The sequence below is a fragment of the Rhinoderma darwinii genome, chromosome 3 (genome assembly GCF_050947455.1).
Source record: "Rhinoderma darwinii isolate aRhiDar2 chromosome 3, aRhiDar2.hap1, whole genome shotgun sequence".
Taxonomy (NCBI): Eukaryota; Metazoa; Chordata; class Amphibia; order Anura; family Rhinodermatidae; genus Rhinoderma; species Rhinoderma darwinii.
Window position 1 is genome coordinate 281,635,694 of NC_134689.1, and position 19,858 is coordinate 281,655,551.

General features: G+C 42.8%; 1 protein-coding gene across 3 annotated transcripts in view; it reads left to right on the plus strand.

The window, feature by feature from the left end:
* The first annotated feature begins 1,703 nt into the window (after nucleotides 1-1,703).
* The window catches only part of MYO5A (myosin VA), a 173,039-nt gene continuing 154,884 nt past the window's right edge, over nucleotides 1,704-19,858 (plus strand). For 2 of the 3 annotated variants that reach the window (XM_075857990.1, XM_075857987.1), the window contains exon 1: nucleotides 1,704-2,097. In XM_075857990.1, the coding sequence (XP_075714105.1) occupies nucleotides 2,071-2,097 (27 nt within the window). In that variant the 5' untranslated portion in view covers nucleotides 1,704-2,070. Of the gene's footprint in view, nucleotides 2,098-12,113; nucleotides 12,197-19,858 lie in introns of all 3 variants that reach the window. The other variant, XM_075857988.1, reaches the window with a different exon arrangement.

Below are 19,858 nucleotides of genomic sequence, written 5' to 3' on the forward strand. Positions count from 1 at the left end.
GCAGACTGTCCGTGATTTTTGCGCAGCGTGAGTCCGCTGCGTAAAACTCACGACAGGTCCTATTTGTCTGCGTTTTTCGCGCATCACGCACCCATTGAAGTCAATGGGTGCGTGAAAATCACGCGCACCACATGGAAGCACTTCCGTGGGACGCGCGTTATTCGCGCAACAGCAGTCAAAAGTATGTTTGGAAACAGAAAAGCACCACGTGCAGCCGCCACATCCTATGTGATGACACACGGAGCTGTTAAGTGCCTTTTGCGCACGCAAAACGCTGCGTTTTTTGCGTGCGCAAAAACGCACACACTCGTGTAAATCCGCCCTTATACTAACACATTAACGATACTGAAGTGTTTAGACAGTGAATAGACATTCCACGGGATGTCTATTCACGATCCCTGCACTTCGTTACTGTTTCTGTGGTAGTTACAGCAGAGGAGGCATAATCTCGTTGTAACCTGTCATTTACTGCGTAATCTCGCGAGATTACGCTTCCTCTGCTGTAACTACCACAGACAGAGTAACGAAGTGCAGAGATTGTGAATAGACATCCTGTGGAATGTCTATTCACTGTCTAAACACTTCAGTATTGTTAATGTGTTAGTATTAGGGTATGTTCACACGGCAGCGTCCGTAACGGCCGAAATTACGTGGCTGTTTCCAGGAGAAAACAGCCCCGTCATTTCAGCCGTAACGGCATGTGCAGGCGCTTGAACGCCGCGTCCATTACAAGCGTAATTGCCGCTGCTTTTCATTGGAGTCAATGAATAACGGCTCCAATTACGTCCCAAGAAGTGACAGGACACTTCTTTGGCGCGGGCGTCTATTTATGCGCCGTCTTTTGCCAGCGACGCGTAAATATACGCCTCGTGTGAACAGACAAACGTCAGCCCATTGCTTTCAATGGGCAGATGTTTGTCAACGCTTTCAAGCCGTAATTTCGGACGTAATTCCAGGCGTAAAAAGCCCGAATTACGTCCGTAATTTGGCCGTGTGAACATACCCTAAGACAGCACATAAGGATCTAGCAGGATCCCTATGTGCTAACTAAATGAATGGAGAGAAGTGCATGACGCTGATTGGTCAGCGTCATACACTCCTCTGTATAACGCCCACTTGGTCTAAAGTAAAAACACGCCCACTTGGGCATTAAGCAACTCATTAGCATAAATCTAAAATCGCTAATAAAGTGGTGAAAACAGATCGTTTTTTTTAAATAAAAAGCATTACTGTCACCTACATTACAGCGCCCATCTCCTTATGTAGGAGATAGGGCACTTATAATCTGGTGACAGAGCCTCTTTAAAGGTGGAATCTGATTGGTTGCTACTAGTTTTAACTAATGAGCTCCAATGACCTTATGGAACTTGCTTTGTTCACAGGGCACAGTCATGCTGGAACACTGTTCTCACAAAGTTGGAAGCATACAATTGTCTAATATATCTTTTAACATTACCCCTCATTGAAAATAAGGATATAATAAATTTATCAAATCTAGACCAAGAAAACAAAAAGGGGTCCATAAGCAACCAATCAGATTCCAGCTCTTATTTTTCAAAAGTCCTATAGATAATGAGAGCAGCAACGTGATTGGATAGATTCTCAATTCCTTATCATCACTATAGTCCGGTAGAGGAGGGGTTAAAAGCTTTCTCTCTCCAGAGTGCCATGATGTTTGATGTGCTCTCTGTCGTCCCCTAGTGGTCGCGTCGCCTCTTGTTTCCTGGCTGCAGCACGGGATGAGCTGTGACAGGCAGCAGTGGATGCTCTAGTTACAACCGATGGGAGGCAGAGTCAGCCCAGCAATCGCGCACAGCAGTCAAGGCAAGAATCACAGCTTCAGCCATCACTGATACCCACAATGCACAGAGACGGACACCAAAATAGAAATCTGGCTGGCAGGTAATATGGCTGCGTTCGTCGCTACCTTCCATTGAGGACATCGCCCGGACTGCGCCTGGAGAACGAGCATAAGACAGGAGACGCTGTTCACCGCACCTGCGAAGCGCGGGATCCGAGGCGGTGACCAGGGAGTGCTGCATGTAGAGCGCCACTGAGAGGAGCTGAAGCATGGCAGCCCTGGAGCTCTACACAAAGGTAAGCGACCCCCATTCCCCCTGTAATGTCAGCACCTGCCCGCCCGTACTGAGAGCACCCCAAAATGTGACCAGGCTGGCTCTGCTGAGCCTCCATTGTAATGAATGAAATCCTCCCCTGCCATTGTGCAGCATCCAGGACCTCTCCTATCCAGGCCACATCAGCATCCTGTACAAGGTGACTACATGTGTTATAGCAGGGCAGGGTCTATATATCATCTATGTATGGTGGAACAGACATGTAGGCTATATGGCTATGATCTATATATGTTACATGTCTTCTGATTGGATAGGGTCTCTATATCTGGTATATACATGTAGTATAAAAGGCTGTAATCAGTATTTAGTATGTGTGTTCTGATTGGACATGATTTATATATGTGACGTGTGTTCTGATTGGATAGGATCTTTATATCTGGTATATACATGTAGTATAAAAGGCTGTAATCAGTATTTAGTATGTGTGTTCTGATTGGACATGATTTATATATGTGACGTGTGTTGTGATTGGATATGATCTATTTGGTGGTATATGTATAAATGGCTATGGTCTGTATACGGTACATATATTTCACAGGGCAGTATTATGATTGGCTCTGATCTGTATATATATATTATGTCTTGGGGCTTGATGGGATATTCTGATGTGGTTGGTCTGCTGACAATACAGATGCTACATCTCTGGTACTCTCCTAATGTGTGGGTGTTGCATCTGTACCCAGGTCCTTGGGGTTCAGGATCTTGTGACGCCGGATGACTAGTTTGTCCTTGACAGCTCCTTCTGGGCAGTAATTCCACGACTAGTCTTTGTGTTGGACTGGTGGATGGTGAAGGCTGCGCAGCTCCTGGGGAGGGATAACAGCAGATTATTTCTCTGTAATATGAATCCTATAAACGACTGTATTCTGCAGCTGATGTTTGGCCTGGTGACATGTACCGTGTGTAAACCGAGAACTACGTCCAAGAAAGATGTCACCCAACACAATGTGGACACTGAACTGTCAGCCCTCATTCACAACATTGCTTTGTTTTATGTTTTTTTTTTTTTCGTTTTTTTTTAACAAAGAATTTTGTTTTTTAGAAATCTGATCTGTTTGGTTTCCTTCAGGCTATAGCATAGAGTATGGGGTGGCCTGTAGTAAAAAGAAAAAGGAAATTGGACCCCCCTTCCTAGTGCAGATTGAGGGTATGTGCACACACACTAATTACGTCCGTAATTGACGGACGTATTTCGGCCGCAAGTACCGGGCCGGGCTCCTAGTGTCATACTTATGTACGATGCTAGGAGTCCCTGCCTCTCCGTGGAACTGCTGTCCCGTACTGAAAACATGATTACAGTACGGGACAGTTGTCCTGCAGAGAGGCAGGGACTCCTAGCATCGTACATAACTATGATGCTAGGAGCCCGGCTCCCTGCAGTGTGTTCGGTCCGGTACTTGCAGCCGAAATACGTCCGTCAATTACGGACGTAATTAGTGTGTGTGCACATACCCTAACTCTTTCACATCCCAGGAGCCCATATTTGTTTACCTTCATCCAATGCCATATGGAACAGGTGCAGTGAACATCAGATTACCCTCCCCCATGTGTTTTGGTGCCGATGGAGGAGGGAAGCCCTATGCAGGTTCACGCACTATCCAGAGGCCATACCTAAGCTGGGGCCTCCACTTTTGGCCTCTCTTGGGATGATGTTTCATCCCATGTGACCGCCGCAGCAGCCAATCACAGGCTGTAACGGTCTCCTAGGCTAAAACCTCCTCCCAGGAGGCCGGCTAAATGCTGCAGTTTTCCGCAGCCGACATTCCAGGCGAATAACTGCACCACAGTTTGGTGCGGTTTTTCGCCTGGAATTCCCTGCTGTCACCCTGGCAGATATGCAGTGGAACTTTACGCAGTGTATCCGCCCCGTGTGAACTCCGCCTAAGGGTGCAGTCACAAGCAGCAGATTTTGTTGCAGAAATTTTCTGCGACTGAAAATCAGTTCCATTCATCTGAATGGGGTAGTTTTTTGCAGCAGGTGTAAGGATTTCTGCAAGTCTTAGGGCTTTTCCACATGTAACCGAATATACAGTAGCAGCAAAGTAGATCAGATTTAAGAAATCTCATCCACGCGATTTCCGAGCCGAAATTGACCAGCTGTGCATTTTTTCGTAACCGCAGCAGGTCAAGTCCTGCTGCGGAAAGTGGACTGAATTGCTGCATTTTTCAGAGGAGGTATCAGCATTGAAAAAAGCCGCAGCATTTTCTGCAGTAAAAAGCGTCGGAAATGGTGAGGTTTTCTCGCAACAGAAGTTTCTTCAGAGTTGCTGCAGCAATGCTGTTAGGGCTCGTCCACACGCTGCGGAATTGCTGCGTTTTTTTCCCGGCCGGAATGCTGTAGCCGCGTAGTGGATGAGATTTAACAAGTCTCATCCACATGCTGCGTAAAATTTCAGAGCAGAAACTCTCTGCAACAAAACCTGCCACGTGTGACTGCACCCTAGTAGCCATAGGTCTGGTTGTTGCAGCCACAATACAGATGCTAAATAGGACCTTAATGAAATCGCCAAAAAGGGAGACAAAGCGCTATATGCAAAAGCTTAGCAAGTCCTCTCATCCAATCTCACGGGTGCACGCTTCCCTGCCCTAGAGGCAAGTAACTTTTTCAGTGAATTCTGAGTTAATAGTCAATCCCCTGTTCAGGAACTTCATCTTTTTGCCAGAGTGAAGAACGTCTCTCACTCTGGAGGACCTGCACTGTCCTTCATTACACAGAGAACCCTTTGATTTGAACTGGCACTGTGTGATACTTAATTTCTCCTGCGGTAGCGCTGCAGGCAAGACTTAAATTGTACAGGCATTATTGCAACCTCTGAATGGGGTAACACCTTTTAGGCCAACAAAAGGACAGTCCTTAAAGGCTATGTACACCATTGTAGGCTTTTTTTTTTTAAATTATTAAATCTGTTTTAAGTGATTAGAAACAATATTTTTCAATTGACTTTTTTATTTAATATGTAATTAGTTCAGTTTTTTTTTCTACACAGCTTCTATGTATCCTCGTAAGAAGGCATTTTAAATAATGTTTATTAACCCCTCAAACATACATTTAATAGAATAAAAAAAAAAGATACAAAGGTGTAAATAGCCTATGAAGAAATGAGGACCTTTAGACGGCGTTCACACTTCTTTTCCTAGTTTAATATCTGCTTTTACTAAATTTATCATGGGTAAAAACCTGATTTTGACCTTTTCACCGATTTTTCATCCACTGGAGTCTTCTGATGTCATCGCCACCATTTATTTTTGCCAATTTACTGCTCTCAGTGAAGTATGTATGGTGTTATGGTGGAGCTATTGTACCAACGTTACATGTTTTAAACAGAAAAGTAATAACCCATAATGCCAGGATGCAGTGCTGTCTGCGGCCCACCAAGATTAATATCTTCACTTTTTGTACAATGTTCATTTTTTTTTTTCTTGAGATAACATTGGAGGCCCCTGTCAATCAAATCTGCAACATCCCTTCTAAACTGAAATAGTCTTCTCAACAAACTTATCATAAATCAATAGTATAAGTGAATACAGGAAACTTTATAACACGTCTTATTAGAGAAAAATGACTCTTCACTTAGGACCCTTCACATTGCGTTATTGCCTTCCGTCTGAAGAATTTCCAACGTATACCTGCGACGGGAGACTAATAAATCCCACCGTATGGGCAGTCAGTGGGATACGATGCTCAAACAGTCCCGGCCATCTCTCACCCCCACCCCCCCCCCCCCCACCCACCGGGCAGAGCGCTGCTTGAGTCCCTGGCTGCTTTCCCCCCCCCCCCCTCAGATCCTAAGTTACCGGAGCTTCCTTTAATGTATAACAGTGATAGATGCCGTACAGTGGTATTCGTCACCCATAGGCTCCCATGTTAACGAGAAAAGTATATACTGCACGGTATACAATTTTTGCAGGATCCCGCTGGATTGAATAGCGAAGTCTACTATGCTGTTCCATCCTTCAAAAACAAACAAAAAAATGGTATACTGATGTAAGCCAGTCGAAAAGAGGCCAAAATAACACTCCTTTGGCCTCCGTCGGGCTAGTAAAGTCCTTTTGGATACGTTTATCGTCAACTGCGCTATTGATTCCATTAAAAAAACTGAACACTTTCACAACGGCGACAAACGGAAACCATTAGCAAAGTATCTGTCACCATTGAGATCAATAGTGATTCAAACCGAAGCTATGGTTTCCGTTTTCCTTTCCATTGAGGAGTTCCCCTGACTGAAAGCTCAGGCGGAATCCCTCAACGGAATGACAACGCTGGTGTGAACAGGCCCTGTTGGAAGTCCCTATAAAAATGCTGAATGAGCTCTTTCAAGGATATTTATTACATCTGTACAATAGCACAGCAGGCAGTAAAGTGACTTTTCTAGAAACTGTACATAGAATGTGAGTGATCCTGTAAGATTCTACTTGTTTCTATTGGAATGCAGTAAGTGTTTCCGGTAACATCGGAGCGAGTGTCATACGAGAAGTCTTTATGGTGCATGACAGTAAAAAGTAGTTTGACCGGCTTCTACAGAGATGTCCTCTGTCCCATGTAACGTCCTTTCTATGCAGAGGACAGAACTGCAACCCTTGTGCGTCCATTGGCGCTGTGTGTCATAAATGTGACTTGGCTTTCCATGATGTTGCTAGTACAGAAGTAGCAAAAGAATTATGTGCAATATGTTCTTAGTCACAATGACAATAAATAATATTGGCATCAGCTCATATTCAGATTTCCAGTAGACCGGCTATATGTCATTTGCTAATGGAATTACCTATCTGCGGGCAGTGCCAGCAACCTCCCTTCAACATTGGATAGTAAATCTTCAGTGACCCACATGACCTCCGTAGTGATTTGTACTGGAGATATCCGTTGGTAACCGATGAACTGGAGGGAGCATCTGGCTGACAGACTTTCTTGGACCCCTCATTTTGATTTTACTGATGTCTTGTTCAACCCTATTGACTGGGTCCACATGCCGAGGTTAAAATATTGTTGGTGACAAAGCATTTTGACCGCAATGAATCCAGCCTTATGAAGGTAGAAAACACCTTTTTACCCCTTGCCGCCGCAGACCTTCTTCGTATTTTTTAGTTTTCTCCTCCCCGTTTTCTAAAGGCCATAACTTAGCGGTAATGTGGACTTTTTTTTTTTTGCAGAACTAGTTGTAGTTTTTAACGACACTATATGATGTACTGAAAATAAAAAAATACATTTGTGAGGTGCAATAGAAAATAAATAGCGACTTTTCCATAATTTTTTGGGGTTTCAGTTTTTATGGCGTTAACCATGCGGAAAAAAACTGCATGTTAACTTTATTCTGCAGGTCAATACAATTATGGCGATACAAAATTTGTATCGTTTTTTTTTTCTATGATTTTCTACATTTACAGAAAAAAATGTGAAAATTAAAAAAAAAATTTTTTTGTGTCGTCGTGCTCTGAGACTCATAATTTTTAATTTTTTGCTCAGTGGAGTGGTGTGAGGGCTTGTTTTTTGTGAGGTGAACTGTATTTTTTTTTTTTTTATTGGCACCATTTTGGAGTACATGAAACTTTTGATCACTATTTTTATGAATTTTTTTTTGACGGAATCGACTATACCAACTTTTGATTATCTTTTTTTGTTTTACATTTCTTTAGGAAAAAAAAACCAGGGATTTGAATGGGTTACCCTTAGATCGCTGGATACAATATAGTACAATACTTATGTATCGTGTTGTTTTTTTTTTTAGACCTGCTTCTATTAAAGGGGTGTTCCCATTTATGACATATCCACAGGATTTGTCAAATGTCAGTTAGATGCGGGTCCCACCTCTGGGACCCGCACTTATCGCTAGAACGGGGCCCCCTAAACCCTGTTGATATCAATGGTGACGGAAACATTGCTAATGTAAAAAAAAACGGAAACCTGCCGTAATGGTAACAAACGGAAACCATTAGCAATGTTTCCGTCACCATTGGTATCAATGAACATCCAATGATAGGCAGCACTCCAATGTCAAGGTGAAAAAATAGCTTTAATAGCCCTCGTGCGATGTTTCGGCTCTGAGCAGTGAGCCTTTCTCAAGCATGGAAAATCACTGCACAGAGCCGAAACGCCGCACGAGGGCTATTAAAGCTATTTTTTCACCTTGACATTGGAGTGCTGCCTATCATTGGATGTTTATTGGATATGGAACTGTGATCGGGTTACCAAGGCGTGCACCCGTCTATACTTTGAAAGCTGGTCCTGCTGGACGGTGGACTTCCTAAACATTGATCTCAATGGTGATGCTAACAGAAGCTAAGGTTTCCGTTTACCTTTCCATTGAGGGGTTCTCCCGATGGAAACCTCCGACGGAACCCCTCAATGGAAAGCCAACGCTGATGTTAACAGGCCCTTACCTCAGATTGGGATAATAGGCCTCTTTTAAAATGAGCTGTAGAACAAGCACTAAGGGCCTGTTCACATCAGCATTGCCGTTCCGTCGGAGGTTTCCGTCAGGGTAACCCCTCAACAGAAAGGCAAACGTAAACCTTCGCTTCCGTTTCCCTCACCATTGATCTCAATGGTAACCGAAACTCTCGGAACCAAAACAATTGATCATTAGTGGTGAATCCGCAAATTCAGACCATAAGATGACTGGTCTTGCATTTTTCCGGTCTGGATTTGCGGCCCCCGCACCGATCCGTGTAAGTCACAGTTGTGTACATGGGGCTATAGAAAAGGATGGGTCTGCAAAAATGTGGATAAATTGCGGCTGCAAAAATACAGTTGTGTTCATGAGGCCTAAATAATAGTTACAGCAAAATGTTGTCTTGTTGCCTGTAGGAGACAGCCTTTTTTTTTAAAATTTCACTGAAGATTAGAAAATATAAGCTGAGCTCCGATTAGTTGTAATGGTATGACATTTGTATCTCCATGGTTACAGACTACAATCAAGCCCCATGTGTAGTCTGATCCTGCATACTCCCTTCTATCTGCTATGTCTGAAGAAGAGGGAGGCAGGTGGAAGAGAGTAAGGGTATGTTCACACGCACTGTTTTTAGACGTAATTCGGGCGGTTTACGCCTCGAATTACACCTGAAAAAACTGCTCCATTACGCCTACAAGCATCTGCCTATTGCTTTCAATGGGTTTTACGGTGTTCTGTTCCCACGAGGTGTTATTTTATGCGTCGCTGTCCAAAATACGGTGTGTAAAAAGACGCCCGCGAAAAAGAAGTTCATGTTACTTCTTGGGACGTTTTTGGAGCCGTTTTTCATTGACGCCATTGAAAAACAGCTCCAATAATGTCTGTAAAATATGCCGCGAAAAACGCGAGTTGCTACAAAAACGTCTGAAAGTACAGAGCTGTTTTCAGGCGAAAACAGCTCCTGATATTCAGTCTTATTTTGCTAAGCCGTGTGAACATACCCTAAGGGTATGTTCACACGAGGTCATTACGTCCGTAATTGACGGACGTATTTCGGCCTCAAAACCCGGACCGAACACAGTGCAGGGAGCCAGGCTCCTAGCATCATAGTTATGTACGACGCTAGGAGTCCCTGCCTCGCTGCCGGACAACTGTCTCGTACTGAAAACATGATTACAGTACGGGACAGTTGTCCGGCATTGAGGCAGGGACTCCTAGCGTCGTACATAACTATGATGCTAGGAGCCCGGCTCCCTGCACTGTGTTCGGTCCGGGATTTACGGCCAAAATACGTCCGTCAATTACGGACGTAATGACCTCGTGTGAACATACCCTAACACTTGACTGCAGGATGTATATAGCCTTTTGTACAAACTCATCCAATTGTATTGTACTGTACAGTACTTTGATGCAGATTTTTGAAAATTCACAAGAAATATGCTACATGTTAAGGCTACATTCTTGTGTGCTTTGCGTGATGTGTGGCATGCGTTTATCACGTCCGTGCAAGCTTCATTTTTTTTTATTTTTTTAATTTATTTCTCGGCTTTTCTATGTCTTTGCGTGAAACACGGACAGCACGCGGGTGTCGTCCGTGTGCTGTCCGTGATTTTCACGCACCCATAGACTTCATTGTGCGACTAGGTGCGTGAAAACACACCAATATAGGACAGGCAGTGAGTTTCACAAAACCGACTCTCGCTTCGTGAAAACTCACGCATGTCTGAAAAGCCCCATTGAAATCAATGGGTCCGTGTGCTGTGCGTTATTTCAACGCACAGCACACGAACGAGTATTACGCTGGTCTGAATGAGCCCTAACTTAACCTTCCTTCTGGATCTGTTGCCAATTTTGGCTGAGAATGTGAATTGGGCCTAACATATATTTTTTTGTAAAAGGTGTTTAAGAATGACAATTAATTCAAATTCCTATGAGTAATATTGGCTAGATGGGGAATTTATCAATGGCGTTAGGCTACATTCACACGACTGTGAAAAAAAAATGTCCATTAAAAACTGATCAACTGTCAGTTTTTCATGGCCGTTTTGCATCAGTGTGTCTCTAAATTTTCATCCATTTCCAGTCCGTCTGTCCGTTTTTAATGGCCATTTGACATCCATTTTGCATCAATTTTTCATGGCCGTTAAAAAACTGATGAATTTCATTGGTCAGGCTTTTTTTGTCCCAACCCCCTGAAAACACCCAAAGGAAGGTCACATGTTCATCTAGACACTATTTACAGCCTCCCTGTATATGATGCCACACACCTCCCTGTATATGATGCCACACACCTCCCTGTATATGATGCCACACACCTCCCTGTATATGATGCCACACACCTCCCTGTATATGATGCCACACACCTCCCTGTATATGATGCCACACACCTCCCTGTATATGATGCCACACACCTCCCTGTATATGATGCCACACACCTCCCTGTATATGATGCCACACACCTCCCTGTATATGATGCCACACACCTCCCTGTATATGATGCCACACACCTCCCTGTATATGATGCCACACACCTCCCTGTATATGATGCCACACACCTCCCTGTATATGATGCCACACACCTCCCTGTATATGATGCCACACACCTCCCTGTATATGATGCCACACACCTCCCTGTATATGATGCCACACACCTCCCTGTATATGATGCCACACACCTCCCTGTATATGATGCCACACACCTCCCTGTATATGATGCCACACACCTCCCTGTATATGATGCCACACACCTCCCTGTATATGATGCCACACACCTCCCTGTATATGATGCCACACACATTCCTGTATATGATGCCACACACCTCCCTGTATAGGATGCCACACAACCTCCCTGTATAGGATGCCACACAGCCCCCCCCCTGTATATGCCACAAAGCCCCGATGTGAATGCCCTATAAACTCACCGATGCAGCGCTGTCTTCAGGTAAGGTCCCTCGTCTTCACGGGATCTGCGGCGACGCGATGCCTTTGCAGAACCAGTAAGACTTGCGACCAGAAGAAGTCGGCGCTGCATCTGTCGCGCCGCCGATAGCCTGCAAATTCCGATGTCACAGATCCGTGTTTAACAGTTGTTACATGTATTGACAGCCGTTAAAACAGGCAAAAATAGGACATGTCCTATTTTTTGACGGCCATTATTCACAGGCCGTGTGTCGGACGTTAAAAAAAACGGCCATCACACGGCCGTTTTGCACTGTCGTGTGGCCTTACACTACTTTTATGGGGTAGAAAAGTGGCATATTATGGTGCACACCATATTTGCGCTATATTTTGTGAATTTTCACACACTTTTCAATAGTGGCAAGGAAAGTGGGCAGGGTTTTGTGGAGGGAACCGGGCCTCCGCAAACCGACATGTTGGCCATCACTTTCGCCAGCACTTCAGTTTGACTGGCGTATGAAACGCCAGTCTTGGTAAATTCCCCCCATTGTACTCCGTTAAATTTCTTGCCTGCCTTTTAGTGTTGTTCATGAAACGCGTTTTTTTCTTTGGCAAGTTCCTCTCTTTTATTAAAACCCAGCTCCTTATTAAAATAATTCTGATATCTAGGTCAAATTGTGTTTGCGTTCTATAGGCATCTTTCTAGCTGAGCAGAGATTATCAGTACGCACCCTGGGTTACGTCAGCTAGCAGATATTCCTATCTTCAGTCAGGATGGTGAGTAATCTAGTAGTCATGAGTTACATCATGTCGCCTAGCAGCTGGCTGCCGCGTAATGCAAGACGTGATTTGTCCCGTAAGAACAGCCCGCTACATGTAATTAATCCATCTGATGTAAGACAATCGAGGATAATTAGTGTGATTTCATCTATGCAAATGTTAGTTTTCAGCATTGCATTGGATTAATATCTGCAAACATTCTGTGTCAATGGATTCCATTTGCAAATATACAATCATGGCTTACATATTCCTCATCTCGATGGAAAAAAAACTGCAACACATTCGTACATTTTAGCATAGAGTATCATGTTATCGGTGGCTGAGTTTGGAGGTGGTGTTGGCTTCATTTTGATATGGGTTGCGCTTGGCCACCAAGCATCGCCTTGGCACTCCTTCATGCAGCAGTCCTACTTGCCCTGTTTTGGATGACCCCTTTGTGGTTCACTCATGATTTTGTTAATTTTGGCAGTCTGTAATCTGGTTGATGGAAACTATTGCACAATGGCAGACCCACGGGCGAGGTAGGTAGTTGGGAAATAGTGTCAAGTAAAACATGGCTTTATTGAGTGTTTTTAGAGCTTACAAGTATTTGTATAATGGTTAAATTAATAAAACTATGGCTGACCTCCACTCCTGCAGAAAGGTGTCTGTGTATACGGGTGTCATGTGACAAATGCATCAGCCCATACTGTTAAGGGCAATGATTCCTAAACTTTTTAGCATTGGGGAACCCCATAAAAAAAAAACCCTACCAATGAATTTTTGTCAACAGGAAAAATGAGGCTAAAAATAAGTAATACGCAAGTACTAATAAATCACTTTACAGAAATAAAAACGAGTTTATATCGGTAAGCAGAAAAATAAATCTACGAGACCTAAATTACTTCAGACTCCAGACCAGACCCCTTAGAGGAATTCAGACTCCTGACTAAGCCACTTAAAGGGGTTGTCCACGACCGGACAACTGCAGAACGGCCGCTATGCAGAGGTCGGAGGCATCTGCTTCCGGCTCCAACTACTGCATACCATTCAAAACATCCGGAGGCAGCCGGAAAAGCTGATCGCTGCGGGGTCCGGGTGTCGGACCCACACCGATCATATACTGATGACCTATCCAGTGGATAGGTCATCAGTTGTCCGGTCGTGGAAAACCCCTTTAAGTGGCTTAGTCAGTGGTCTGAATTCCTTTAAGGGGTCTGGTATGGAGTCTGAAGTAATTTAGGTCTCGTAGATTTACTTTAATTAACAAAAGACAGACAAAAAATAAATAAATATATATTTATATATATTTCAGACATCTTTCACACAGGTAAAATAGCACAAAAATGATGTCTGTGAACCCAGCCTAGAGACTGTATGTTTGTGTCTTCCATCCTTCTGAATCCTCTTATGTGGAAGCAGCTTGGGAATTTCGAGCCAGGAAGACTGTGAAAAGTGGAAATTCTAGCGAGATGTCTGTGGGTTGTGAGGGACGAGGAGGTTCAAGTCATAGCAACGCTGACTAATAAAAAACAAGTGGAAAATAAACCTTTCAAGTTATTTAGTAGTTTCTTGTATCCTCCTCTTACTCCTGAATGTTCCATATTGAAATTTCAAAGAGAATTCGAAAGATCTTGTGCGTTAGGATCACATTTTTATAGATTCGTAAAGAACTTGTATTTAGAGCTATGGCTCATTTTACAGGTCAGTAGGGAGGTTAACGTTACTAATGGGTGGGTAACCTCTCCTCTGAAGAAACCTGTGCGGGCACACATTATTACATTAGCAAGATCCAGTCTTGCATAGTTGATGCATTTTCATGTGACTTTAGTATTTTACCTACAAATGGAGGTGCAGCTGTGTGGTCAACACTTAAAAAAGACATAATGTTTATGGACCGTTATTTCAGGCCCCATGCACACGACCGTAAAAAATCTCCGTAATTACGGACCCGTGCAGTTCTATTGGCCGCGGACACCTTTATGTATCGCTACGGATAGGTGTCCTTGCCGTAGAACTGTGCTGGGAATTGTGGAGCGTGTCCTATTTTTAGTATATTTTACGGGCCCCAAAAATGCGGCCGGCCGTGCCCACAATCGTGGGCCGTGATTACAAGCACGGCTGTGTGCATGAGGCCTTAAAGAGGCTCTGTCACCAGATTATAAAATCTCTATCTCCTATTGAATGTGATCGGCGCTGCAATGTAGATAACCGCAACGTTTTTTGTTTTTTTTTAAAAACTATCGTTTTCGCCCAAATTATGAGCAATTTTATATTTATGCAAATAAGCCTTTCTAATGGACAACTGGGCGTGTTTTCTCGTATTTCCAACTGACGTGTATTATGTTTTTACCAACTGGGCGTGTATTGTGTTTTTACCAACTGGGCGTTGTGAATAGAAGTGTATGACGCTGACAAATCAGCATCATACACTTCTCATCGTTCCCACCCAGCTTCTTTCACTGCAGAAATACAGCGTGACATCACCCACAGGTCCTTCAACCTTGTCGTCGGACAAAGAAGATACATCGGCTCCAGGCATCCAAAAGGTTAATCTGCTCGTCTCTAGGGAGTTTGCTATGCTTACCTGCACATGGTGATGCTGCTGCAAATTCAACTGTACTCTCTGACGCCTGGAGCCGATGTGTCTTCTCTCTTCCGACGCCAAGGTTGAAGGACCTGTGGGTGAGGTCACGCTGTGTGTCTGCAGTGAAAGACGCTGGCTGGGAATGATGACGTCACCCATAGGTCCTTCAACCTTGGCGTCGGAAGAGAGAAGACACATCAGCACCAGGTGTCAGAGAGTACAGTGCAGGGTATGTGCAGGTAAGCATAGCAAACTCCCTAGAGACGAGCATATTAACCTTTTGGATGCCTGGAGCCAGATATCTTTGTCCGACGACAATGTTGAAGGACCTGTGGGTGACGTCACGCTGTATTTCTGCAGTGAAAGAAGCTGGGTGGGAACGATGAGAAATGCATAACGCTGATTTGTCAGCGTCATACACTTCTATTCACAACGCCCAGTTGGTAAAAACACAATACACGCCCAGTTGGAAATACGAGAAAACACGCCCAGTTGTCAATTGAAAAGCTCATTTGCATAAATATAAAATTGCTCATAACTTGGGCAAAAATGATCGTTTTAAAAAAAACAAAAAAACTTTGCTGTTATCTACATTGCAGCGCCGATCATATTCAATAGGAGATAGGGATTTGATAATCTGGTAACAGAGCCTCTTTAATGGAAGAAAATAAAGTTCTAACCAATTTTTTGTAATTTTTGTATTGTGTTAAAAAAAAAATGTGTATGTGTGTGTGTGTGTATATATATATATATATATATATATATATATATATATATATACACACACACACACACACACACACACACACACAAAAAAATGTGTGTGTATATATATATATATATATATATATATACACACACACACATACACATTTTTTTTTTAACACAATACAAAAATAATTAATATATATATATATGCACTACCGTTCAAAAGTTTGGGGTCACCCAGACAATTTTGTGTTTTCCATGAAAACTCACACTTATATTTATCAAATGAGTTGCAAAATGACTAGAAAATATAGTCAAGACATTGACAAGGTTAGAAATAATGATTTTTATTTGGAATAATAATTTTCTCCTTCAAACTTTGCTTTCGTCAAAGAATGCTCCATTTGCAGCAATTACAGCATTGCAGACCTTTGGCATTCTAGCTGTTAATTTGCTGAGGTAATCGGGAGAAATTTCACCCCATGCTTCCAGAAGCCCCTCCCACATGTTGCATTGGCTTGATGGGCACTTCTTGCGTACCATACGTTCAAGCTGCTCCCACAACAGCTCTATGGGGTTGAGATCTGGTGACTGCGATGGTCACTCCATTACAGATAGAATACCAGTTGCCTGCTTCTTCCCTAAATAGTTCTTGCATAATTTGGAGGTGTGCTTTGGGTCATTGTCCTGTTGTAGGATGAAATTGGCTCCAATCAAGCGCTGTCCACAGGGTATGGCATGGCGTTGCAAAATGGAGTGATAGCCTTCCTTATTCAAAATCCCTTTTACCTTGTACAAATCTCCCACTTTACCAGCACCAAAGCAACCCCAGACCATCACATTACCTCCACCATGCTTGACAGATGGCGTCAGGCACTTTTCCAGCATCTTTTCAGTTGTTCTGCGTCTCACAAATGTTCTTCTGTGTGATCCAAGCACCTCAAACTTTGATTCGTCTGTCCTTAACACTTTTTTCCAATCTTCCTCTGTCCAATGTCTGTGTGCTTTTGCCCATATTAATCTTTTCCTTTTATTAGCCAGTCTCAGATATGGCTTTTTTTTTGCCACTCTGCCCTGAAGGCCAGCATCCCGGAGTCGCCTCTTCACTGTAGACGTTGACACTGGCGTTTTGCGGGTACTATTTAATGAAGCTGCCAGTTGAGGACCTGTGAGGCGTCTATTTCTCAAACTAGAGACTCTAATGTACTTGTCTTGTTGCTCAGTTGTGCAGCGGGGCCTCCCACTTCTCTTTCTACTCTGGTTAGAGCCTGTTTGTGCTGTCCTCTGAAGGGAGTAGTACACAACGTTGTAGGAAATCTTCAGTTTCTTGGCAATTTCTCGCATGGAATAGCCTTCATTTCTAAGAACAAGAATAGACTGCCGAGTTTCACATGAAAGCTCTCTTTTTCTAGCCATTTTGAGAGTTTAATCGAACCCACAAATGTAATGCTCTATATTCTCAACTAGCTCAAAGGAAGGTCAGTTTTATAGCTCCTCTAAACAGCAAAACTGTTTACAGCGGTGCTAACATAATTGCACAATGGTTTTCAAGTGTTTTCTAATCATCCATTAGCCTTCTAACACAGTTAGCAAACACAATGTACCTTTTAGAACACTGGAGTGATGGTTGCTGGAAATGGGCCTCTATACACCTATGTAGATATTGCATTAAAAACCAGACGTTTGCAGCTAGAATAGTCATTTAGCACATTAACAATGTATAGAGTGTATTTCTGATTAATTTAATATCTTCATTGAAAACAACTGTGCTTTTCTTGCAAAAATAAGGAAATTTCTAAGTGACCCTAAACTTTTGAACGGTAGTGTATGTATTTCAATACAAGCATGCTGTGATTTTTGTGCGCATTTTATCCTACCACAAATGGATAGGGTTTTAAAACAAAGCAAAAACCCATTCACTTGTACTGTAAATTGCTGCGGATTTGTGGTGCGGAATCCACACTGCAAATCTGCAACGTCTGGACCTGTCGAAATGCATACCTACTAGGCACTCCTAGGGTGCAAGGTCTCTATTTACAATGAATAAGGGGCTATTCTTGCTCAATAACTATCCGTTATAAACTATGGAAAATATGGAGCTGGCCATGGGCACTCACTCAGCTGTTTCCATATTTTGGGCCGTACAACAGTGCCAGGAACAGGATGTTGGTTTCCCAATGATTAGACATTACTTTACTCATCAGGAAAAATTCCTTAGACATTAGATTGCTTTCCCTGATTATGAACATTCCTGACAATTTACAAGCCTCATCAGATACAGGGTGTTCTTTTGTTTGTTTTTTTCCTTTTTTTAAAAAAATATCTCCATTAGAGATGCCTCGCTTGAACCTCCTTTGACAAAAGCAAGTACTAATATAATTGTAATCTACTTCTGATTGGGCAATAAAGGATACCAATGCAACTGATTTAAATCATAACCAAATGTCTATCAGTTGTCAACGTAAGGGACTGACAAATCTAGGGGAAGAAATGCATATACATATGCAATTGTTCATTTCCGATAATCAGCCAATGTCTTTCAGCAGCTTTGGCCACCATTGTTTTTTTTTTTTAAATTATTTGATCAAGGCATGATTTGTAATTCTTTTACTGAACCCATACAAAAACGTACTAATAAAAGTTAAGCCGGACCTTTCACAACTATAGAATTGCCTAATTTTAGGGTATGTTCACACGGCTTATTTTCAGGCCGAAAACGGGCTAAAAATCGGAAGCAGAACACCTCCAAACATCTGCCCATTGATTTCAATGGAAAAAACGGCGTTCTGTTCCAACGGGGTGTATTTTTACCCGGCCGTTTTGAAAAAACAGCGCGTAAAAAGATGCCCCCTAAAAAAGAAGTGCATGTCACTTCTTCAGATAATTTTGGGGCCATTTTTCATTGACTTTATAGAAAAACAGCTCCAAAAACGGCCGTAAAAAACAGTGAAAAACGCGAGTTTGCTTAAAAAAGTCTGAAAATTAGGAGCTGTTTTCCCTTGAAACCAGCTCTGTATTTTCAGACGTCTTTTAGTAAGGGCTTATTCAGACGAACGTATAATACGTCCGTGCAACGCGTGTGATTTTTTTCACGCCCGTCGCACGGACCTATGTTAGTGAATGGGGCCGTTCAGACTGTCTGTGATAAAACTCACGACATGTCCTATATTTGCCCGTTTTTCGCGCATCACACACCCATTGAAGTCAATGGGTGCATGAAAACCGCGCACGGCACACGGAAGCACTTCCGTGTGCCGCACGTGATGCTCGCTACAGTAGTCAGAACTATAAATGAAAACAGAAAAGACCCACGTGCTTTTCTGTTTACAAACCTAAAAACAGAGTGTCATAATGATGGCGGCTACGCGAAAACCATGCAGCAACGCATCATACGCGGCTGACACACGGAGCTGTTATGGACCTTTTGCGTGCGCAAAACGCACACGCTCGTGTGAATCCGGCCTTAGTGTGTGAACATACCCTTATACTTCTAAGCTGCTTCTATAAGTTCTCTCCATGTGTTGCTGCCTGTTTTTGAGCTTTTTTCCTCCTAAGTTGAAGATCTCTCTCAATCTCTTTCAAATAAAATGATGTTCCATGTTGATGATTCTAATTATGTTTAATTGAATATTCATATATTTAGCTCAGAACAGAAGCCTGAAATGTAATTTAACTAAATTACTTACAAGCTGTTTCACTAGCACTTGTATACCAGGGCTGCCCCTGTTTGATTTCTTGGGGGATATATATGGGTACAATTCACAAATTAAATTGTCTACACTTGACCTGAGCTAAAATGAATTTATTCAAGTCTCACGTGTAGGGCAGCATTTATGTGTGTCTCTATAATCTATTTGACCTTTTTGTAATGGAAATTATTCTCCTTCAGAAAGTTTCTTAATAACTTAGGAAAAGTCATGCTAAGGTCATAATAAGGGCGAATTCACACGTGGCAGATGTGTTGCAGGAATTTCTGCGACTGTCTCCATCTTATTGTAGCTTGAAAAAATTCATGCTGCAGAAATAAAAAAAATATCTGCAAATCTGTACAGTGAATGCTACAGATTTTGTGTTTAATCAAACTTTTATTAAAGCACTTCCAAATGGTACATATCAGTAGTCAGCATAGTAAGGCCCCATGCACACGAACGTAAAAACGCCCGTAATTACGGGCCCATAGACTTCTATTGGACACGGGTACTTTCCCGTTTGCTTACAGGAAGGCTCCTGGGCCGTTGAAAAATTTGGAACATGCCCTATTTCAGGCCGTAATATCAATGCGAGCATGCTTCCGTGGTGTACAGCAGAATACCTGCTGTTGAAGTAATATCGCTGGCATCCCTTGCCAGAGTGACCAAGTACAGACCCCTGATGATAAGTACAAG